The sequence below is a fragment of the Sturnira hondurensis genome, unplaced genomic scaffold, assembly GCF_014824575.4.
Source record: "Sturnira hondurensis isolate 20B ecotype Veracruz unplaced genomic scaffold, ASM1482457v3 Scaffold0022201, whole genome shotgun sequence".
Taxonomy (NCBI): Eukaryota; Metazoa; Chordata; class Mammalia; order Chiroptera; family Phyllostomidae; genus Sturnira; species Sturnira hondurensis.
In genome coordinates, this window is record NW_028094832.1 from 4,095,551 (window position 1) to 4,120,545 (window position 24,995).

Below are 24,995 nucleotides of genomic sequence, written 5' to 3' on the forward strand. Positions count from 1 at the left end.
GATAGACGGTGAACATGGAATTAAGTGAAAATAAGTAAATCGACATGCTCACCCAAAAGGAACAGCTTAAAGAATATGACAACTTTTATTATTTGCAAACCTAAACAGCAAGTAAGACCTGTCAATTAACATACCAGCACACACACACAAAAAAAACCTACTTAATCAATAAGAAGTGTCCATATAATCATTCACTACAGTGTAATATACCTAATATATCCTCAAAATAGTAGCAAATTTTCATTATATAAAATTATACATGAACACTGGATATGAGATTTGCTTAATCGTACAATAAACAAAAATAATCACTTCCTGGGGAACACTGCAAATCTAAAGGCTTGGTGTACTGATTAGCCATTGTATGTGTTTACTGTAACTTTACACTTCAGAAACTAGCAGTACTATGCACTGGCTTCTGTCAGGGGCTCCACGGAATGTACAAGTTACAGTTAAGACTGAAATCTGAAATCTAATTCCAATGCACAGTTAATCACCACACCAACTTTGTAACAAAGTCCTATTTCACTATCACAAGCCCTAAAATATGCCACGACCTTCCTGTGTGGCAGAATTCAGTACACGTACATATTGGGGCAGACCCCCTGATAAGGCACAGGCACGTTGGTGGACAGAGTTAACCCATCAGTGTCAGACTATTTACTTCGTGGGTGGCAAACTGGTCTTTGACTTCTTCCACATCATCAGAGATCTCATCCTGCTCCTGGAACGTGTCCTCGGCAGAAAGCAACCAGGTCACTTCCACATCATCAGAGATCTCATCCTGCTCCTGGAACGTGTCCTCGGCAGAAAGCAACCAGGTCAGCACGTCCTCCAGGGCTGTCTGGTAGCCGTCCAGATCCATGTCGACCTCGGTGACGGTGCTGGGGGTCTCAGCCCGGGGACTCCCGTGCTCCTGCTCCGGCGCTGGGCTCTGGGAAAACAAAGCCAAGAGAATCCACCAGTGCCGTGAAGATGAGAGCGTGTTCCACAGAGACACACTATGGAGAACGCGCAGGTGGGAAGAACCCACTGTGCCTCAGGTACCTGCCAGCTCTTAGGAGCCAGGTGTGCGGCCGGAGCCGGGAGAAAGCGTTAATGAAGTGGAGGACGGGGTGTAGAAGCAGCACGCACTCGCGTGCCCTGTGCTTGTGGGGACCACGACATGATCAGGAAGAAACAAGCAACCCACATCAATCACTTCTGAACAAAAGGGAAATGGCTATTAGCAAAATTATAAACTCCATGGTTCCAACAAGAGATGCTATTTGAGTTCAGCAATGGCTAAAATAGGAAAGTTTCACAGAGAATCATGTTGGGCCTTAAAGGATAAACATAAGTTAAGGAGAAAGAGACAAAGATTAGAACTCTCCTGCTCTGGCTGGTGTAGCTCAGTGGATTGAGTGCGGGCCTGCGAACCAAAAGATCGAGGTTCGATTCCCAGTCAGGGCACATGCCTGGGTTGCGGGCCAGTTCCCAGCAGGGGATGCATGAGAAGCAACCATACATTGATATTTCTCTCCCTCTCTCCTTCCCTTCCCTTCTAAAGATAAATAAATAAATACAAATTTTTTTAAAAGAGCTCTCCTTTGACCCTAGTTAAACTGCTTTTGCTGAAATGCATTTTTGCTGAAAGGCAGCCACACATACAGGCTGCTGATGCTATTTTCTGGAGGCAGTTACCCTCTAGTTTAATTGCTGGGCCTTTTTTTTCCCCCCAAAGCCCATGGGAATATATTTACCTCAATGGAATACTTTCTTATATACTTTAAAATCTTATAATCAGATAAACTCTCTTTTGTTCGTCTGTCTCTTCTTTAAAATTCTTTAAATGCTCCTACAGCCTATTTCCACTTAATCTCCTCTCATCCACAATGTTTACAAATCCCAAACACACAGAAATGCTCATGTATCTAACAATTCATTACCATTCCTTTCAGATTTGGTATTGGTCCCTGCCACTCAACTGAAAAGGCCTTTGCCAATGCCACCAATAACCTTCCCATGGGCAAATCCACTTTTCTAGCATCGTCTTAAGGGTGACCGTGTAATTAGACAACCAGGTAGAACATTTCTGTAAGAGCAGGACTAGGACAACACACAGAAACCAGAACCGCTCCAAGCAGACCAGACGCGATCCCCTCGTCCCCACTGAAGCTCCCAGCAGCACTGCGTGTACATGGCCGGACGCCCCACCCTCACGACGCCCTCCTTCCCCAGCCTCAGGGACGCCACTTTGGTTTTCCTCCTGGTTCAGTAGCCAACCTACAAGTAATGAACCTCCTCCACAGGAAGTCCTGGGCCCTTGTATCTCCTCTTTGCATACTGAGTCTGAGTGGTTTCATTCACTCCCATTGGATTTAAAGATCCACCTATATCCCCCGGATGTTTGCCTTTATGTATCTGATCCTAAATTCCAAATGTCTGTGCCCAACTACCTGAACATCTTCACTTCAATGTCTCAAAGGCTTATCAGCCATGTCTACATTTACCCTTATTTTCCCCCCAAATTTATTCTCCCCTAAGGTTTCTTATTTCAGTAAATGGCTCCTTGATGTATTTAACTCCTCTAGCTAAGAACCAGGGAGCCAGCTGTGGTTTCTCGAGTCTTTCGTTCACCTCTCACATCTAATATGTCAGCAAGTCCTACCTTCAAAATGCATCTCCAAACCATCCAGACCATAAGCACCACCATCTGTCCTCAGGACCGCGGGCTGCTAACCTGCTTACCGCCATCTCCTTCCTGTAGCTGCCCACTCTCCCGCCGCTACAACCCACCTCTTACTCGGCCGCCAGAACCATCTCTGGGACGTGTAATGACAGCACAAGACCTCCCCACTTAAAATCTTTCACCGCCTCCCCACTGCTATAAGATGCAATTTAAAATTCTTAGCATAGTTTACAAAACCACTGTCACAGCAGGAAACTGAAGGAGTGAGTGTGTGTGTGTGTGTAAGTGTGTGTAGGGTTGGATTTGAATAAGTTAATCGGGGAAGACATCTCTGAAAAAGTTCCATTGAAACTGAGTTAAGACTGGAAGCTTGCCAGGCAAACAGTGGGTGAAGGAGCATTTCACGGACAGAAACCCACACGGACAGGAATCTGGAGGAAGGGGAGGGAGAAGTCCACCATGACTGCAGAGCAGTGCCTGAGATGAACTTGGGAGGTAGGCTGGGTATTGTAAATGACAAGAGAAGATGCGGTCTTTAGTTAGCATGAAGGTTGGAACAGAAAGAAAACACACACCAGAGACGTTCTAGAGGAAGAAACCAACAGAACCGGTAAACTGTATGCAGGAGGTTAAAAGAAATGGATCCATGTGCACACACAGGAAACACTGGGTAATTAGGAGACTGATGCTGCCAAAGACAGAGCAGGAAAAATGAGTTAAGTTCTGGACTTCAAATTCTGCAACTGTACAGCCAACATAGCCCTGGAGAGCTTTCATACCAAACCTCTATGCTCTAATGAGGACATCCAAGAACCAGGAACCTAGTGAGTGACAAGCCAAAGGTCACAGAGAGAAGCACTGGGTTCTACCGAAGTGAGAGAAGACGATTGGAAGGCACCATCTAAGTGCAAATGTTCAGAAGTTATTCATTTAAACACATGAGGAGACTTTCAATTGAGACATTAATTTAAGGAGAAATGGAAGAACTACTTGCTGACCACCTAATGTTCCACAGCACATTTGTAGAAAGAGGGAGAGTCTGGCTACTAGCATTCATTGCAAAATATCAGGTGGCAAGCTCTGTCAAAGACAAGTGATTAAAACTGGACCACACTTTATTTCTCCAATTAGCTTAATGCAATCTCTAAGGCACTAATGAGAGCACAACAAATGAAGAGGTTAATGTTAATAATATGCTTGTTCTTAATCAAACAGCAAATGGCTTCTACAATTCTTATCATGCCACCATGAGCCCTAAACGGAAGTGATCATTTTATCTACGCATCATGAAGAGCAAATGAAATCGCCTTCCTTCTTCAGAGAGAATGGCCTTAACTAGAAGAAGTAAAATGCCCCAGCTTTCTAATAAATGGAGCCCAACCCCATAAGGAAAAGACTCAAACCAAAATGCAACTTCTGAGCCACATAAAAGGTTACATCATTAATGAAGGGTAATAACTGCACCACTAGAAACAAATGCTTCTCAGCATTTTTTTTTTCAGCCAATTGTGAAGAATTACAGCTATTCCTCGGTATCATTGATTTTTCTAAACTACTAAGAGGAGCCCTAGGTTCACAATCTGGCCCTATCTCTTGCCTCTTTTCCTCCATAAGTTTGTTCTTTTCCTATAAATCATGCTATTTTTGAGATGAAGAAGTTAAAAGGATTGGTACCTACTATGCAAAAATATTTTGAAATGAGTTCTCTGAACCTTGGAAAAGGTAAAAAAAGATGCCATGCCAATTCAAGACCATTGTCATCACTATAGGAGAATTAACTAACATGTTTAAACGGGAACTTATTGAGAGAGAATGAACAATAACGCCAAGACACACTGAGGAGAAATTATACTAATGACAGCTGCTGCTTATGGAGGGCTTACTGATGTTCCTTTAGACACTTAGAGTTCATTGTCTTTATGAAGTGGGTGATTTTATACAGATGAGAGGGTAAGTAACCAACCCAAATCAAGGAGGAGCAGGAACGAAATTTAAGCGTCAAGGCCCACGCTTTCCACCTCTCTAAAATGTATTTCTTACCATTTTGAAATTCATGTGCAGGCCGAGATTGCTGACATGTTGGACCAATAGACTTTTTAGAGTCTCACCCAACTGTAAAGATTGTCTCCTCATGAATTAAGGGGACTGATGAGACTAAGACAGAGTGAGGTAAAATATGGACTAATTCAAGGCAGGAAAATCCAGGAAGAAAAATTCGTGACTTTATTTATATCTCTTGGTGGTGGGCGTGGAGGACACTCATTTATATCCCATGAATTAAATCATTACAAGCCTTTAAGTGAAAAACTGACCAAGTAACATATTGTCAATTATTCTTCCTAAATAAAAAGGAAAATAAAGCTTGTCTTTTGATAGTCTTTGTGAAAAATGAAATAGTAAAAATCTTTTTGTTAGAGGCAAAAGGAAAAAAAAGGAAATTAGCCCTGAGAACAAAGCTAGGCTGACATGAGAAAAACCTGGTCAAAACAACAGTGATGAAAAAGATGACCAAGTGACAGGAAAACATCGGGTGCACATCACACGGTGGCATAGTCACAGCCCGGACCCCTCATTGTGTGAAATAACGTATCTCCTTCTTAAACAGTCAGCCGAGCTACAGTTTTCCATTACATGTGTGTGACATGTGACAACATGCTGACTGATAAACCAGACTTTGGAGGCTTATGTCAGCAGACAAACCAAGGTGTCCCCAGGCAAGAAAAAAAAATCCCCTAACAGTGTTTTTATCTAGTACCTACAAGAAAACAAACATGGCAAGTCAAGCATTGCAGTGAAAATGGACCTCTACCTGCGCGTTAATATCGCCTTCCTCACATTCTTTCCTGTATTTCCTCGGGAGAGTCTCCACCTCGCGGACGGCATCTATAGTGACCTGCTGCGGCAGCACCTCGAACAGAGACGTTAAATACATGATTATGGACTTCTTGTCAGGAAGCTGAACAGCAACATCTGGAAGTGGGAGAAAACAAAGGCCAGCTCAATTAGGTGTCCACAATACGCGAACAGCTCGACAGCAGACATGAAATAACTGTCCTCGGTGCCCGTTCACAGTACAAGGACACGAGCTCTACAATACAGTAAGTCTCTATTTCAAAAAATAATGGGTGAGACAAAGGCTCAGACAGTTTCTTCTTTTTATCCAGTATCCCATTTCTTAAAAGTCATTCCCAAAAGCTTCCTCCAAATGCTCAAAGATAAGCTACCATTTAAGATAATGACAGGTTTTATTCACATTATGGAAATAAGTCTAGAATTCAAATTTGCAACATGTGTAACTAAAGTTTTCATATCATATATAAGAAGCTATACTAAAACGTATTAAATAAAATAAACCAAATACCCGTTGGTTTATCTAATAATTACATTTTCCTTGAAAGCTTACACTGTATCAAATAACTATTCTCCAATGATGTGACTAAATTTCCTCCTAAAGGATCCCACAAACTGTTAAGTACCAAAGTACCAATGACTTTGCAATTAAACAACTTGCACCATGTCTCAAAAGTAAGAACACTACTCAATTTTCATTATTCATTCTGTAAAACTTTTAAAGAAAACACTGCTCTTTAAGTATCCAAAATTACAAAGCAAAAATCAAGGCTGAAATTAAACACCAAACAATACCTTCGGGATCTAAGAGCTTTTCAATTCCCAAGTAAGTTTGAGCCTTGCTGAAGGCATGTTCGAGCCTCTCAATCGGGGCCATGTTGACAACTCTATCCCAGCTGAAGAGATCGGGTCTGGAAACACCGTGCACACAAAAGGCAATGAAGATAAAACATGTGAAATGACGTGGTCATTGTTATCATCTAAAGCATTTCAGTTTTAGATTTTTTCTGTTTGAGCTTAAATTGAAAAGTTTAACTTTATATCCCAAAGACTTGCCAAATACATATTTCAAAGTAACTTACAAATATGAAAACAATGGAGAAAACATTCTAAAGTTCTTACATTGGTTAAAGGTGATGCCTGTTAAGTTGTCTGGAGTAACCACCAAAAGACTAGAAATGATATAGATTTCCCAAATAGTGAAGGGAAAAAGGGTATGGAGAAACTATTAATAGAAGAAAGAAAAAATACAGAAAAGAGAAATAAAAAGCTCAAAATAACTGATAAAAAAATGACGAACGCACCTGAGTACATCAATGACCACAATTAACATTAATGGACTGACTCCCTTATCGAACGACCAGGATTAGCCAAACAGAAACCCCAGCTTTAATCTATTCACAGGATAGATTCCACAGAGGCTGGGACAGAATGTCCCCCCAGTCGCCCCGCTCAATACTACTGCTGTCTATTATTTCATTTCCGTCTGGATTTTCTTTTAATTCTGAAAACCGGACGTCACTGCTGCTCCGACTTACCCTAAGTTGATCATCTTTTTTGCACACTATCTGCTCCTGCACCTCAACACGCCCGCCTCCTGGGACGTGCCTTGCCCACCCCACCCCAGCTCCCTGTCTGCCTCGTCTCCCGTTGCTCCCCTACTCACGCCACGGCGCACACTGGCCTCCCCTCTTAACTGGTATGTATTTTCCTCAGCGTGTTTACCATTTATTTATGCTATACAACTTACATTTTCATCTTTTAATATTGTCTGCCTCCCTCTATTTGAACATAAACTCCATGAGGACAGGGATTTTTGCCTGTTTTGTTCTCTGCTATTTGCCCTGTGCCTAACACAGAGAAGGCCCTACAAACATACTCATTGAATCAGTTAAGTAATCAATGGGAAAAAGTGTTGGCTTAAATTCAAGCTTTCTGACTACATATCTTGACCAACTAAGAAGAGAGGGTAACTTCTCTAAACTGATAAAGTGGGAAAAAGGTTGGGTATGGGAGTTCTTTATCCAGATAGAAAGTATACCCCAAAAGCTACAGCAAATATCATTCTTAAGGTGAAACATTAAACCATCCCCTTCATTATCAAAACAAAATATTCTGTTCAGATCCCCCATTCAAATCAATATTGTATTGAAGGACAAGTCACAAATGAGGGGAGGGGAGGGGAGGGTGGGAAACTATTATAATTCATGGACAGTCTACCAAAAAATGCTTTTTAAAACTACAGAAACAAATTTAAAATTTGTAAAAATTTTAACAAGTTTCTACATCAAAGGTGTAGAAATGTCAATTATATTTTTATGTATCCGCAAAGAATATACAAGAAACAAACCTTGAGACAATAAATAATTTAAAATAGCAATAAAACACGTAACAAATTTTGTCTCACATTTCAGTCCTTGATACGCCTGAAATTTATCTGTGGGTATGGCGAGGTAAGGCTCCAATTCCGTTACTTACATAGGGGCAGCCAGCTGTCCCATGCCATCTATTAATCTGCAACATCAGTTCAGTTGCAGATCAGGACACAGCTGTTTCTGAGCCCTTTATTCTGTTAGGTTGAAGTATGAAACTGCCATTGTTACCCTGTATGTTTAAAACGGTCAAGCGCCAGGAATGCTGTGTGGTTCAGCCTATAATTATATTACCGTATTTATTTATAGTACTACATTATTTTAATTAATGTAGCTTCATAATTAGGTTTAGTTTCTGTTTGAGAAGTACAATACTTCAGCCTTGTTCTTCTTCACAAGGGCACTGGGTCTTCTCTGGCCTTTGGTTTTTCATATAATTAGTATCTGTTTACGCGTTTCATGAAAAAAATTGTTTTCTATATTTAACTGGGATTGCATCGAATTTATAGAATTTTCCCTTTGGTATAGGAATGCATACTAGCACAATACTTTGCATATATTACTGGTTAGTGCTGAATGAGTGGGATTGAACTATGTAGATTATTTTACATTTCTTAACTTATAAATATGTACAAGGAACCATGGACACTGCACCGTGCCATTTAAGTCCTACAGAACAAAGACTTGATTAGTAGTGTTCTTCCATTATAGTTCTTTCCTTAACGTTCCTGTGGAATGTGTGCGGAAAGGAGAGCAGGGGAGGGAGTGGGCAAGGGGCGTTAGGGAGCAGTCACAAGGGAGGGAAGGAGGAGATATAAATTTGGAAAGCCCACGGCTAAGTACAGTCGCGTCTCACTTATGTCGGTGGAGCAGGGCATTAAAGGCGAGCCCATCTGTCCAGCTGGTGGTGAAGTTGAGGACGTTGACTTGGCTGTACGGCCTGGTGGACTGGCGCACCCAGCTCAGCAGGGTCTTCTCGCTGTTTGTCTGCTGCAAGTCTGACATGACATCTTTCATGACACCCTTCACCTGCATCAGAGAGACATGCCCGCCAGCACTTAACACAGGTAGTGCCATCAAGCCCTTGAAGGCAGGCTAGCACAGTAATTACCTCTACGGATCAGGTCAGTGGTAATCAGTCTATTTCAAATTTTCCTTTAAACACCAGAAAGGTAAGTGCCTTTTAAACAGTGATTATGTTGTGGTGCTAACATAAATCTGGAGGTGATTTTTATCTCACCTTTATACATTGCCATATTTACTATATCTTAAACAATACTTACACTGGTTTGGTTACAATAAACATTAGAATGAAATACCTTTCCTGACTACAATAAAGAACTAAATTTCACATTATTATTCCAAAGTAATACATGTGTTTTAAGGAACTGCTCAAAGAATGATGTGGGTATATCAAAAGAATACAAGAGCTGATTTAAAGGAAATTACATGGGCCGAACCTAGAATAATTTAAGTATCAAAATAACTGTAGCAAACAATTATAACCTACTAAATAAGTAAAAATCTGAGTGTACACAGTGTACAATGAATGAAAGAAGGAATGAAAAGATAGATAAAAATAGGCAAAAAAAAACAGGAGACAAAGAAAAGCTCTTCCTTACAAGTAGAAAGCCAATTAATAAAACATAGAAGGAACAATGACATTAAATTAAAACCACAATGAGATACCACTTTACACCAGTCAGAATGGTCATCATAAACAATACAACAAACAAGAAGTGGTGGAGAGGTTGTGGAGAAAAGGGGACCCTAGTTCACTGTTGGTGGGATTGCAGACTGGTACAACCACTATGGAAAACAGTATGGAATTTTCTAAGAAAACTAAAAATGGATCTGCCTTTTGACCCAGCAATTCCACTGCTAGGATTATAACCTAAGAACCCTGAAACACCAATCCAAAAGAACCTATGCACCCCAATGTTCATAGCAGCACAATTTATAATAGCCAAGTGTTGGAAGCAACCTAGGAGCCCATCAGTAAATGAATGGATTCAAAAACTATGGTACATTTACACAATGGAATTCTATGCAGCAGAAAGAAAGAAAGAGCTCCTACCCTTTGCAACAGTATGGATAGAACTGGAAAGCATTATGCTGAGTGAAATAAGCCAGGCAGTGAAAGACAAATACCATATGATCTCACCTTTAACAGGAAGCTAAACAACAGAACAAACAGGCAATCAAAATATAACCAAAGACACTGAAATAGAGAGCAGGCTGACAGTGACCAGAGGGGAGAGAGGAGAGAATTTCAGGGGGAAAGGGGAAGGATTCACAGGAACAAGTATAAAGGACACACGGACAAAAACTAAGGGGGGGGTGGTGGAAATGGTAGGGAGGTAGGGAGCCCTGGGGCGGTAAGCTGGGATGGGAGTAAAAGACAGAAAACTCTCCTTGAGCAACAATTAAAATAAATAAATTTTAAAAATTAAAAAAAAAAGGGAAAGTCACTACCTGCCAAGCACCATAATAATAAGTGATCAGGTAAGGATTATGAATGGGTCTTACAACTAATGGACAAAAATTTGATACACAGCTGAATATTTACACAGTCTCAAAGTATTTCTCACAAGATATTGTTTAATAATGTAGGGCAGTCATGTTACCATGGAGACACCGCATTACCCGAAAGATGAAATTAACACCACCAGAAAAAACATGGACAGAAAAGGCTCTCTGGGGTGGTGCACTGAGATGCCAGCGTCACTTTTGTGGCGCTCCTGCCCAAATTAGCAACTTGAATCCATCACGAGAAAACATCAGCCAAACTCACATGAAGGTACATCCTACAAAGTAACTGTCCAATACTCTTCAGAAACATCAATATAAAGCACAGAAAAAGACTCAGACACTATTCCACATTAAAGACGATGAAAGAGAAATGATAAATTCGAAATATTAATGATATAGTATACATTTTATACTATGGTACTATATTGTAGTTGTGAAAGAGAATTCTGTGTGTTTCGGAGAACAATTTTGTTTTTGGAAAATACACAGTGAAATATTTATGGGAAGAGAAAAAGAGAGAGGAAATAATTGCTAACATTTGGGGAATCTGAGTCAAAGGTGCCTGGGAATTCTCTGAGCTATTCTTGCAATGTTTTGATAAGTCTGAAATTTTTAAATTCAATATTTTAAAAAAGACTCTTTCTTCTGCGCCAGGAAAAACAGAGCCATTTCACAGTCTTTCCCATTCCAAATTGTTAGGGGTTGAACTGTCTCTCCCACAACATGCCTGTGTTGAAGTCCTAACTCCCAGTACCTCACAATGTAAATGAATTTGGACACAGGTCTTTAAAGGGGCAATTAAGGTAAACTGAGGTCATTTGGGGGACCCTCATCTCATGTGATGGGTATCTCGGCGGAAGAAGAAAAGATTAGGACAAGGGCACACACAGGGGGAGGCCACGAGGGGACAAAGGGGAAAGGGGCCTTCCTTGTACAAGCCAAGGACAGAGCCTCCAGAAAAAACCACCCTGCGGACACCTTGATGTCAGGTTTGTAACCTCCAGAATCGCGGAGGCCACCCAGTGTGTGGCACTTCGTGTGGGCGGCCCTAGCACACTAACACACAAATGATACAGTTTTCATTTCTATTAAGTGACGGAAAATTTCCCACCTGCCAGTGCAAAATGATGCTCCAAAGCAACCCCAGAGTCAGCTTGTGATTGCCATCTACAATGTCAGTCCCTCCTATATTCACCAGATCCACCTAATAAAACAAATGGGGGAAAACAGGGTTAAGACAATTTCTCCACAGAAGCCCAGGGCATTGTTTTGGCCTATCTGGACAGCAATACAAGGAGATAAGGAGAGAAATTGCATTTTAGAGAAACCGGATAAACTTAAATCCCCAAACTATATCAATTATACCCTAGATCAGTAATTTTTTTTAAAAAAGCACAACTATCCTTCATTCATAGAAAAGGTTCAAGATTCCTAAGAAAAATGTTTTCAAAAATTAGCGGATGCCAACACACAGAGCAGGTAGCTGGTTTCAACAACAGATAATCCCGATGGCTCAGGAGAACCCCAGAGTCACACACACACACACGCACACTCACGTTGTTCTGATGCAAAACCTGCAGCACTCTGTTGACATTATTTAAAGCATGTACCCTCGTGGATCCCCGTTCCTTCGGCTGGAAAACAAAACACAAAGTCAAGTGAGACAGTCCCTCCGCTGCAATCTGACAAAACCACGGCTTTGAGATGGACAGAGGCCAGCAGCTCGGCATGGAGAGCCCCCTTTGTGCCAGGAGCTCTAGCCAGTGGCTCAGGTCACATGCGGACTAGTGTTGACAGATCCCACTTGACAACATCTTAACGTGGTAGTTCCCTAGCTCGTCTGTGCACTGAATTCTCCTAGGGGGCTGCCAAAAATGCTACCGCCTCTGTCTACCCCACTCCCACAGACTGTGACTTAGTGAGTCTGGGGATAGCCCAGGTTTGGAACTTTCAGAATTCCCTGGTGATTCTAATGTGCAAACACATTCGGGGGTCAAAGCCCCTTTTGTCTAAATTGGTCTGGAGGCAGGAAGATTCGCAGTCCTGTCACCTCCTACTGCACTAGTGTGGGCACAGCAGGGGGCATTCAGAGGCTCTGTCCCAGGTTCCAGCTAGCATTACAAGGGCCCACTGCGGGGGCAGGAATTGCCACCTGGGGAAAGGAGATCTGGGTGGCTTCTTTCTGCCTCACTGGCCTGGGAATCTTATCTGAAAAAGGGATCGGCCGCCTCTCCAACAGGGCCTACCCACCATCTGGAAGGCAACAGGGACAGTGTGACACCCCACGCTTTAGCAAGAAAGGAATTCATCTGTGGGAGTGCATCCCCATGTAACTGTTTTCAGTAATTCTACCTCTAGTGTTAAAGTTTGTATTCGTGTAATGCATCTTCTTCATTAGTAGTTATTTCCGTGAGCGTATGCAGTACCTTGCATATACAGTAATGGAGTAGGATTTGATGGGGAAACAAACATAAAGATAATATTGAAAAATTGAAGAAAAATAAATGCCATCGTTTTAAAAACCTTGTTTTAATAACTGTTAAATAACATTAAACTGTGTTGCTCTATGCTCTACTTTTCAAAACATTACACCTTCTTCACATATCCATTCTTCTTTATGATTCTCTACTAGGCTGTCTGAGAGCAATAAACAGTTAAGGTAATTTTATCTTTAATAAACATAGAGCACCCCACCCCGAAAGCCTAAATATTGCTTTATCAAAGAATTCATTAAAACACCTTTTTTTTTAACATTCGTATTTCAGTTTTTACATTTTAAGCAGCCCCAGTGGGTCCTCCAGAATCGCTAACGATCAGAGGCAGACAACCCAACCCGCCCGTTCTCTGTGCTGACTTCTCTCACCAATGATGTTCCTGTGAGGCCTTCTAGAAGATCCAGAAGCTTCCTTCCATCTTTGAGGTCTGTGAACATGTCACTGATGGGAGACTTTCCGCCCTACAGAAGAAACAGTACGGCACCAGTTAATTCTGCTGCAGAGATTCCACACGTGCCTGGCAAACACGTCAACGGTTTTATTTTTTTCTAATTAAAAATTCTAGATGACCAGCTGGCTCTTCTTCAGGTTTGCCCTGTATAAAAGAACAAATACTAATACAGAGAACTCTGAAAGCTCATCACAAATGGTTTACGCTGGAGGATGTGGACTGCATTATTTCTTAGGGAGAGAGCAAATAAAGTTGAGGGGAATGTCACTAAGCCTTGATGATGGTGTATAGTCCTGAGAAAGAACAGTAAAAAGATGCAGTAAAAATATGGGCCGACATCACCCACTGTGCGCCGACGGCAGCATGGGACATCCGCGGGATGAAATGCCTTTTCTGCCTTTCCATCATGGGAACATTAATTTCAGCTCTCATCATCAAATCTCATCTCTTAGGTACTAGCTAAGTCCACACTTCTAGCTATTAATTTCTGAATGATTAAGACACTTTGGGCTCTGGGTCAAAGTCCAGTACCAGTTCAGTGTTTTCCATGACAAAGCTCATAGAATTCTAAACCCACACGCTCATCCTTGACTGGTAAGTAGAGCCACCTTCCACCAATAAACACCCTCCGATGTCTGCAAGCAGAAAACCCCACCCCGTCCCGGGGAGCTTCTGTCCTGCCTGCCTGTGTGAACTGTGGGGCTGTGTGCAACTGGACAATTACCATACAGAGAATCAGGAAGCCCAGTCTGAACCCTGACCTGACCATTAATTTGCTGGTGAACCTAAGTCAGCTATTTCACCTCTTTCTAAATCACAGGTTATAGTAAAGATAAAGTAATTTATACTACATGAAAATGTCTAGAAAACTATAAATGTAATAAATGTAATATAATAAATATTGTGCTATTCCATTGTATCAAATTATTCCCTCCTAATATGAAATCTCCACAGAGATCAATAGTTTTATCTCCTTTCAATAATAAAGATATTTTGTAACCAATAATTATTTTCCCTTTTTCCCTTTTCCCTTTAAAAACATATACATAAAGTCACACGAAGCAAAATTTTACTCTGAGCCCTGGCTGGTGTGGCTCAGTGGATTGAGTGCTGGCCTGAGAACCAAAGGGTCACTGGTTTGATTCCCAGTCACGGCACATGCCTGGGTTGCAGGCCAGTTCCCAGCACTGGACATACACAAGGCAACCATAATTTGATATTTCTCTCCCTCTCTCCTTCCCTACCCCTCTAAAGATAAATAAATAAAATCTTTAAAATTTTTTTTTATTTTGAGCTTGAAATAGAGGAGGGGAAAGGGAGCCATCTGGAGGCTTCCTGAAATTTCACATCTCTTTTTTTCCCTCTCCTCTTGATTCATTACATTTTCAATTCAGTGTAATGTGTTGCCAACTGGTGATTTCTAACATGTGGCTTTTCCACAGTCCAAATGTGCTGAAGGAGGGAAGCACGGTAAAGTTTTCAGCGTCGAGCCAGTAAAGAGTAAACGATGACTCACTGGTATCTGAAGCAAAGCTGCTTTTCTCTGACCAGTTGCCATTTCCATGAGCAGCAATGGTGTCAGGGACACAGAGATTATCAATACCGGTCACAATAACAAACAGATTTGCACGACGCAGGAGGCATGGTCCAGAGGCAGGAGTACTTCAGAAGGCAGAGCAAGAGCAAGTTTCCTGCTCGGGAACAACCTGCTGCCTGCTCTCAGTGAAAGCAAAAGGCAAAGGGGCCCTAGTCGCCCACCTTCCCCCTTTCTCCTCCAACCAAAGCACACTGCAGCAACATACTGTGGTCTCAGAGCAAAGAGACACGAATATAGATAGGTCAAGTTCACAGGAGAAACCAATAGGGCAATCTAAGCACAGAAAGGATCTTAGGATATGATGATAAGGGTAGCTGAATTACGTCTGGGCAGCATTTACCCTTTCTCCAATTCCTGTATACTTATAAATAAGATAATATAAAACTAAGTACTATAATTTCGCCATGTTACAACTAATTATGAATGTCTGTCAATGACCTCACTGTAGACAAGAAAGGCCTTTGACTTGCCATATAACTTGGAGCAAGTTACTTGGTCTTCCGGTGTCTATTTGCTCATCTGTTAAAAACCAGATGACAGATGTTCAATAAATAGTTGATATTATCATTCATCTCACACATATAACTCTAGTATTTCTACTGTCATAAAGGTACCATAAAATGTCAACAATGTCTGAAAAGACAGACAAAGTACGTATTTCTTTATCCCAAGAAGGATGGTAAGAGTATTCTCTAAATCTGAGTACACGGTAGTACCACTTCATAGTGAAAGAACTTCTAGGTACTGAATTCATTCATTGACAACACAAAGGGATACATCCCATTCAAAAATACTGACTGTGCTAACACAAAGCCCACCTGAGTGTTAGGTACGCACCGCGAGCTGGCATAGCTCAGTGGCAAACTCACCGGATTCTTCCCTAAGCTCCGCCACTGCTCAGTGGTGAAGTAGGAGGCATTAATTAAGAGGCAGCATTGATTTCTTTGGAGGAGGCACTCTTCATCTCTCTCTCATCCCATTCAGTCATTCGTTTACCGAGCAACGAATTTTGAGAAAGACGCCCTGTGGAGCACTCTGTCGAAACAAAGTTGACTGAGGCCCAGTCCTGTCTTTCTAGAAGTCAGTCAGGCAAGGGTAACCAATCCATGCCGTTACTCTCTTTAAAACAGAAACCCTACAGTAACAACAACTCTTTCTTTATCCTGTTTCAAAATTTCAGATAAATATTGATAGCAATGAATAAGAAATATGCTTTGTGCTGTGTCCCCTTCTCCCAATACTTCCTCGCCCCTCGTGCTGCAGTGATGGTCTTATCGGTGAGTAGTTCCATTTGGTGCCTCAGAAGGCCCACGTGCACCCGCAGGGTGGCCGAAGAGGGGAGAAGGCAGCCAGTGAATCTCCTCCCCGACGGAGTGAAAGAAGGTGCTGTGCTCAGACGAATCCAAAGTATGATCCAAAATGACATGGAAAACAGCCGCACTCATCACACATAAGGTCACCGATACAAAATACTATTGTACATATGCCCAACAAATTCAAGTTATTGCAGAGAATGTCCCAGAGACGGAGGGAAAGAATATGCGCAGTGGCCGATTCTGCCTACACCAGGGAGAGCGACCCCCTCAGTGCACTGACTCAGCGCTTTATGCCCCACAGCAGGGCATCAGGAAACCTCCGCTGTGACGGTGCAGAGAGTGCCCAGGTGAGGCACTGCCGGCCAGGTGGCGGGTCGCTACTGAAACACACTCTGCCCTGTTGCAATGTGAAAGCAGTCACAGACCAGTGAGCCAGTGAGAATAATGACTGTGTTTCAACAAAACTTTATTTGTGGACCCTGAAATTTGAAATTGATATAAAGTCCATGTATCACAACACAACATACTTCTTTTGATTTTTTGCAACCCACCTAAAAATGTAAAAAACATTCTTAGCTCGTGGGTCACACCAAAGCAGAGAGTAGAAATGTGAAATGTTCTTCAATGAAGTAATAGTAGCCACTTAGACATGTTCTAGGAGTTCATAGAGATTTAAATGTATTGCTTTCCTGTGTTAATTTTCTTTATGATAGTATTTTAAGATAAGGAACCTGAGGCAGAGAGGTGACAGGACAACTCGGAGAGTCGGAACCAGGATCCGATGCCACAAAGCTCGGTTCCAAATTCACGTTCTCAAAGCCTGTGCCAAACTTCAACTACAATTATGAGGGCACAGGACTGCATCACACAGGGAAGAAAGTATTTAGTCAGTCTGGGGGGATGGAGAGAGGAACAGAGGGCATCACACTCAATGACTTCCCAAGGAGGGCAACAACATACACGCGTGTCACATGTACGTGAACTCACAATGAAGACTATTTCCCAGGCACACGGCTTTGGGGCATAGCTGCTGCTTTCGGATCACAGGCTCTAAACATGGGATCCGCCCTGAGAAGCACTTTGGAAATGTCAGAAGTCATCGCTTAATGAAAATAAAAACGTTCTTCCTGACTGTTAACCTCTTATTCAGATTTTTAATTCTTTGCAAAAACATATTTGCACAGACTTCTCTGACAGAGGGAACAATTTCATAATTCAATCAGACAAACATGCAGCAAAAACCTCCTTTGTGCCTGGCCCTGCAGAAATGCCAAGTTCAAGTCGCCCTCCCCATCCACAGGAGAGAGTTTCCACAGTTTTCCAATAAACACAAAGTAACACAAATGAGCAAAGGTGAATGTGGAAGGCAGATAAGCCCTGGCTGACATTCAACCTTAAAAAAATCCAACAGGCAACATGGGAGGAGTCCAGAGGCAGGAGCTGCAGGTGGGCCTCTTCTTGTCCCTTTTCCCTGCACTTCTTGGCACTCTCTTCACGCCAGTTCTAACAGCACCATTTTGAGAAGAGGCACCAACATTAATACCTGCAGCTGGGGCACTGAGGCTCCTGGCTTTAAAAGTGCCCGAGGACAGAAGCAAACTGTCAGCACAATGCATGAGCAGAAACTCGGGTCAGTGGGAAGGCAGGGGCTGCAAACACATGTGACATGCACATGTGATGGTACAATGAAGCAGAGGAAACCTGGTGGGCCCCAGAACACCTGGAGAACTGGCCACCTTTAAAGGTGCAAAGCAACAGCTAAGGTTCAGTTCCAGCTAACGGTGGCCATGTGGGAATGCGCTAGCGCTTCCAGTTCTTCAAAAAAAAGCTGAACATCTGAATTTATATGTATAATCTCCTGATATTTGTAATTTCCTAAAACACTGTGCCAGATAAATAAATCTTGGCTGCAGGCATCACAGCTCATAGAGGGGACGATCAGCAATCTCTGCACAGGATGGACCACATACAGGTGAAGTGTAAGATTAGTCAAGAGTTGAGTCCTCTGAGGAAAGGACTGTGGAAAGACATCAATTTCTGTGGAAAGGACATGCACGGACACACACACACACACAGCACCACCACCATCCACAGACCAGGGAACATGACTGAATGTAAAACACCAGTGAGTCATTATACCTGCTCAGACCAAAACCCAAAGCAGTTATACCAGATTATTCCCCTTCACTCACTCCCCACCTCTCATTTCCAAAAACACAATCTCCCCACCATCACTGCAGTCCACGCCCCCAGTCTGAGGCAACTGATCTCTTCTTCTGCATCAGAGTAAGAATAACTCTAATTTTAAGTTGCAGATCATATCGGGCCATGTCCCTATTTTAACCTAAACATGTAAAGGATTCCCCTTACAGGCAAAGACAACCCAAACTCCGAACAAAAGATCCACGTCCTGGCTGGTATGACTCAGGGGACTGAGTGCCAGCCTGAGAACCAAAGGGTCACTGGTTCGATTCCCAGTCAGGGCACATGCCTGGGTTGTGGGCCAGGTCCCAGTTGGGGGCGTGTGAGAGGCACCACACATTGATATTTTTCTCCCACCTTTCTTGCTCCGTTCCCCCTCTCTAAAAATAAATAAATATAATCTTTAGAAAAAGATCCTCTGTGCTCTGGTCTCTAATCTAACACTGGGTACTTCTCCCCTTTTTCAATGCTCCCAATTCATAATCACTTCCATCACAGGTCAAGTTTTCAGCAACCGTCATAGTAATAATAGAAAAAAGTCTGTAAAAGACTGAATAAGAAAATAACATTTAGGAAGTGTAGTTTGGAGTTCTTAAAAGGATGAAGAGCTAATTCTTCCTGCCAACTGCAAAAAAGCCAGGCATTCCATTTGGAACACGGGTCAATGCCACGGCTGCGGCGTGTGCTAGTGGAACGCTGCCCAAACAGGCTCGCAAACGCAGACCCTGCCTTCAAGGAACTCGGGGTCTAAACAGACACAAACAGCACCAATAACACACAGTGAGCACATTAAGAGGGACTTTTGAACTGGCTGGGCTCTGCCAAATCTGCACCAAGTAATAGATAGAGCACAGAGACAGAATCTGTCCTCTGAGTTATCTACTCTCATGAAAAGTAATCAAGTTATAACTACATGTAATAAAAAGTACACAGATAAGTTTTTAAATGCTTTCACACCTAAAATGTCTAATGATGGTCTCTTACAAACAAATAATGAACTTGAGACTTTTGACATTGTTTGGCAATCTGTCATTTACCTATGCTCTACCTATTTTTAAAGCAGGGTTCAGGGCAGTCTATACAATTCAGTCACCATGCCCACTGTTTATGACAGTACATACATACGTACATACACATACATACACAGCATATATACCATAATGTATTTGCACTCTTCTCAGATTAACCTGAGATTAATGTGATGTCCCTGATCAACTGAAAAATTATGCCCCAGCATCTGATAACATAAATTTTATAATCTCACTCATTTGGGGTTTTTTTTTTTGAGTTACTGTTCTTTTTTACAAAGGGTTGGTTATTTTAAAAATTCAAAATGAAATAAGTAGTTCAATTTAGTATTTATTTTAACATTTTTAGAATCAGAATCATTAGTTTATAAGTCCCGAATCTCACCACTGATAAAAATGTAGCAAATTTCTTGGCTCTTGTAATTCTTTATTTTCTTAAAAATCAATAATGCATCAGTGAACACTACGTACAATGTCATTTTGGTTAATTATAATATGTACTTAATATTTACTTATAAATGTACATGAACTAGTTTACAACAAAAATGTTCTATTAAAATCTCGGTAGTGGAATTAAAACTGGTTGAAAAACTTTTTCTTTGGATTTCTTCTATTACCTAATTTTTGTAATATGGATTATTATATAAAATAAATGATGGATTCTTTTTAAAAATCCAGATTAAGTAAACTGATGAAATTAGGCTCATCACAATTATAAACTGTATATAGCTTAACCAAGGAAACGCAGGCTGTATAACCTTCACTATCTACCCTGTAGATATTAAACCCCAGGGTGAAAGAATAAAAACAGTGTGGCTATTGACTGACAGCAGAGTGAGTTCAATGAAGGTCTTTAAACACCTTGACAAAGGAAAACCAGCAAGATGTGTTACAGTTGTTCCGAAAATTAGTTGAGCGCAGGGCTCTCAGCCATCCTCATTAAGAATTCATGGGGATCACAAGATCTTAAGAACTGAACTAGATTCCACCTAGAAGCTTGCTTGGAACGAGGGAGGGAGAGAAGAAAAGAAGGAGGAAGAGGGAAACTGAAGAAATGGACAGCTCGGGGGAAAATAGTGACGCCACATCACCACCAGAGCAATGAGGTGCTCAGTGTTCACATAGGAATCGCAGCCATAAATGTGCATGCACCTTACGAATTATAGTATACTACACAACATAAGGTAGATCAGACAACACCCTTCAGAGCATCGGGAGCCTTACAGCAAGTAACAGAATTGTCACCTTGATTTTTGGTAAGCAAAGTTACTGAGGTAGCGTTCACAAAACTGGAATGGTAATGACCCCTACGTGGGACTCACACACCTGGCAGCCAGAGGCTGAGGCACTTGTGGACTGAATGCATCTCATCTGAGATGCATTCAATAACTTGTGTTTTCCCTGTATTCCACATTGAACAGAGGCCTTTTTGGTTAGCAGGGTTTTTTTATTTCCCCAAGAGGAAAAACAATAACCATGTCAACTCCCCCCAACCCACCCCTAGCTGGCTCCCCTCATGGCCAGTGGGAGGGTGGCAGGCCACCTGCAGCCATTGGAGCTAAACACATCCTAGGCCAGGAACAGTGGAAAATGGGTCCAGCGTCTTCTATCTCCATTTAATAGAAAATGCCTCTTTCCTCCAAAACCACCACCTCTTCACCAATCACCTCTTCACCTTTTCACCTCTTTACAGTGAGCTGTAAAGAAGTTTACAGAGCTCACTGGCCCACACTAGTTCAAGCCTACCTGTCCCAGTACTAATCAAGGCTTACACTTTAGGATCATTCCAGCTACTCTGTAGAAAGTTCAAGGAAGGGGATGGATAGGTGAGGCACAGAAGAACCAGTTGGCAGATTATTATAGTGATCCATGTGTTCAGTGATAATTTCCAAGAAAAAATTACTTTTTGTTTTGCAGAACACAGAATGCACATGGGTCTTTCTGGAGTGGAATCTTCCAGCACCCTTGAAAGGAGGCGGTGGAAGACACAGGCATCTGTGGGAGAGACGCCCAGGGGGTCAGAAGAGGGGGGGCTCCTCCTTCCTGCTGGAGGCCTGCAGCAGAGACAGGCAGCTCCCTCAGGCCCTCTCCTGGTACCACAGAGCCTAAAATGCCTGCACTGAATGTGCCCCGGAGGAGGTCTGGAAGGGCTTGGTGCTGGATGGATTTGGGATTTGAAGGACAAGGACCAATGAGCCTGGCATCTACTCAAAGCTGGCCCTGGCTAGTGACTGGAGGGAGCCTGGGGGTCCTGGAGGGAAGGGAAGGGAGAAATTGGTGGTGGGAGTGGGGCAGTCACGTGGACTTAATAGAACACAGGTTTGTGGCTCTGCTTACTCCCCTCCAACTGAAGGGTACAGAGTCATTTCCTCTTAACAGATCAATCCAAAAACTGATCATCAATTACAAAGACAGCCTAGAATGCCAGGTTTACTTAACAACCACAAATACTAATAGGCTCAAAATCATGTATTAAGTACTCAATATATACGAAACACGCATGTTAAATTTTTTTTTTACTTAAAAAAAAAGTGCTTACCAGAATAACCAGGTGAACATCATTTTGCAAGTACAATGCTTGGAACCAAACAAACAGACAAAAATCAAATTGAATAAAAACAAAACGAAACCAGCAAACTCACAGCCAAAATACATCCGGAAGCTGTTTAGAGAAATGGAATGCGTTTTATTGTTTGCTTTTGAGAGGTACTGGGGAACAGACATAAACTGAAACCTCTTAGGGAACCACTTGAATGGTTGGAGCTCCTAAAACACTTAGCTGAGCTGCCACCCACATATTCAAGGAAAGAAATCGATGGCAGACCCAGCGTGTAGCTCCCCAGCCCAAATCACGATGGGAAAGGCAGTTTACGGGCACACAAGGGGGCCTGCGAGGTCTCCTCCACCCCGCTACACAGAGGCTGCAACGCCTGCCGGGTGCCGCTGCTACACCTTCCTCCGCAAATCGCCTGCACATCTCCGGCCACTTCTAATTGTGTGCCACCAATGTCTAGCAGGAAAAAAGGAGAACACAGGATGACACTGAAAGCAATGTCCTGCCGTGGCCAGGTGGCTCAGTTGGTTGAAGCATCGCCCCACACACCAAAAGGTATGGGCTTGGATCCCCCATCAGGGCACATACCTAGACTGCAGGTTGACCCCTGGTTGAGGCACCAATCAATGTTTCTCTCTCACACAGATTTCTCTCTCTCTCTCTCTCTCTCCCTTGCCACCCCTCCCTCCCTTCCTCTCTCTCTCAAAAAAAAACCATATCCTTAGGTGAGGATTAGAAAAAAAATTTTAAAGCAAGTCCCACTCTCTCCAAAAGGAACAACACATCTGAGTAGCTCTTCACATTGAAATTGTACAATGCTCCAGATTTCTTCTTTTATGTGCAATCAACTTAATTTCCAAGTTTGGAAGAGTCACTATATGAAAACTTGGCTCGCCCTCGTCTCTGAAGGGCAGAAGCAGAAAGCTGCCCCCACACAAGTCCAGCATTTCTAACTTTGCACCTTCTCTTCCTGACCTTCATGTGTTAAACGTTTCTTTGAGAATCGCCTCACCAAACTGATAAAAGAGCTTCAGCCATTTGTATGTCTCAGCTCTGCCAGCTGAGAAGCTCTCAAAGTCAGCCAAGGAAAATGCAGGCTTAAAGTCAGAACGCATTTCCCAATAGTGAAGCAAGAGACCTTCGCTGCGTCCCCCAGGAGACCAGCCCATGAACAAACCGAAGGCTCCTCAAATTACAGGGAACAAAACACTCGCCCTTCACCCACCAGACAGTGGAATGAAGTGGGCTTACTGAGCCAATGCTCTTCATTTCCAGTTCTGTTTTAAAATACACATATAGCATAGGCCAGCGATACCACAAGTGGGGAGTACTTAATAGGGTTTTAATTTAGCATTCCTAAGTAATTATAATCTTCGATAATGTTTTACAATAATGCCTATTTCTTAGCAATATGAGGCAAGTAATTATGACCAACTGTGTCTCATAGCTAGAGGATATAAAAACTAAGTGACCTGAAAAAATTGGCTAATAATTTGCTAGAGGTCATAAATAAATGAGCAGCATATCCAGGAAGAAGTGCTTCATTTCCTAACTCTTAGCTCCTTTAAATAATCATTCCCTTCTGAGCTTTTACATAACTTTTTAAATCCAACAACCGTTGAGTTTTCTTACACCATGTGACTTTCCAGGATACCCAAACGCCCGAGCATCGCTCACTCTTCGACCTATCAACAAGGACTTACAGCAAAAAGAATATACAGTTACAGTAAATGCTATCTTAGCTATCACATACATAGGTATACATATTTAAAATCAAAATATGGTTCTAGATCCATATTATTCAGTATTCTCAAGTTCTTTCCCGATTCTCAGACCTAGGAATGAATTAAGCCCATTTGATGTTTTAAATGCCATTTTCTTCACTGTGAATGTTTTAGGTGGATCCTCTTTGGAGAATCCTGCCCAGTAAACGAGGGTTTAATATGCATACTAAATCCAAATAGTGATTTAATAATCTTTGCAGCCCAGCTCCAGGAAACCAGGTAAATATGAATACTTTGCGTGGCCGGATTTGTTTGGTTTTGAGAATCAGTGCTGCAACAGCCCTGATGTATTCATAGCCATGAAATAACACAGTTTTTATGCCATTTTGCTCTCATTTCCACACTCCCACCTCCTTCCAATCAACCACCTCTAACTGGCTTATGGATATACAGTATTAAGCACTTAAATGTATGTCTCAGCCACTGGCATTCGTTTACTTAAGACTGTAAATGCCCACTGGGTGCTGGCTAAACGCCAGGGTTGCCACAGGGAAGAACCAAAGAGACAACCCTACTCCCATGGAACACACCACCTGATCCAGGACGGGAGAGACAAATACTTGCAGGTACAATTATTTATATCGCAATGATGATAAGTGCTCCAAAGGATAACACTTCAAGAGTACAGAGCATACCTACCCTACTCTGGGAGTTCGGAAACCTGTGCCCATGAGCAAGTGGCACTTTAGCTCAGCCGAGGAAGAGCGGCAGCTGGTTGGCCGGCAAATGATGGAGGAAGGCGTTTGTGTAAATGCCACGGGAAGGCCTGTGTCCGAGGAGACTCAGGCTATGTAAGAGCATAATTAGGGGGCAAGAGTAAAGTAAAATGAAATTAGGAGTAAATTGGAGGGGTTGCTATTTAGGGCCTAAAAAGCCAAGTACTAACAGTGCACAGCCATTGAAAGATTTTGCTGAAAAGAAACAGGTATTTAGGCTTACACTTTAGGGTCACTTCAACTACTCTGTAGAAAGTGGAAGGAAGAGGATGGATAAGGTGAAGCATGGAAAGGAGAACCAGATGGCAAATTATTACGAGGTCCATGTGTTCAGGAATAATTTTTTAAGGTAGAGTTGTGGATCTCGTACAAATGTAATATTAACATGTGTCAACGACTTCAACTCATTCATTAATGAGGGAACCAG

General features: G+C 42.2%; 1 protein-coding gene across 7 annotated transcripts in view; it reads right to left on the reverse strand.

Moving 5' to 3' along the window:
- UTRN (utrophin) overlaps positions 1–24,995 on the reverse strand; it is a 451,811-nt gene that overhangs the window by 334,877 nt on the left and 91,939 nt on the right. For all 7 annotated transcript variants that reach the window (XM_037034777.1, XM_037034776.1, XM_037034775.1 and 4 more), the window contains 7 exons: positions 13,289–13,381; positions 11,982–12,059; positions 11,537–11,629; positions 8,750–8,922; positions 6,317–6,432; positions 5,481–5,641; positions 665–934 (listed from right to left, as the gene is read on the reverse strand). In XM_037034777.1, coding sequence (XP_036890672.1) covers positions 665–934; positions 5,481–5,641; positions 6,317–6,432; positions 8,750–8,922; positions 11,537–11,629; positions 11,982–12,059; positions 13,289–13,381 — 984 coding nt within the window. The remainder of the gene's footprint in view (positions 1–664; positions 935–5,480; positions 5,642–6,316; positions 6,433–8,749; positions 8,923–11,536; positions 11,630–11,981; positions 12,060–13,288; positions 13,382–24,995) is intronic.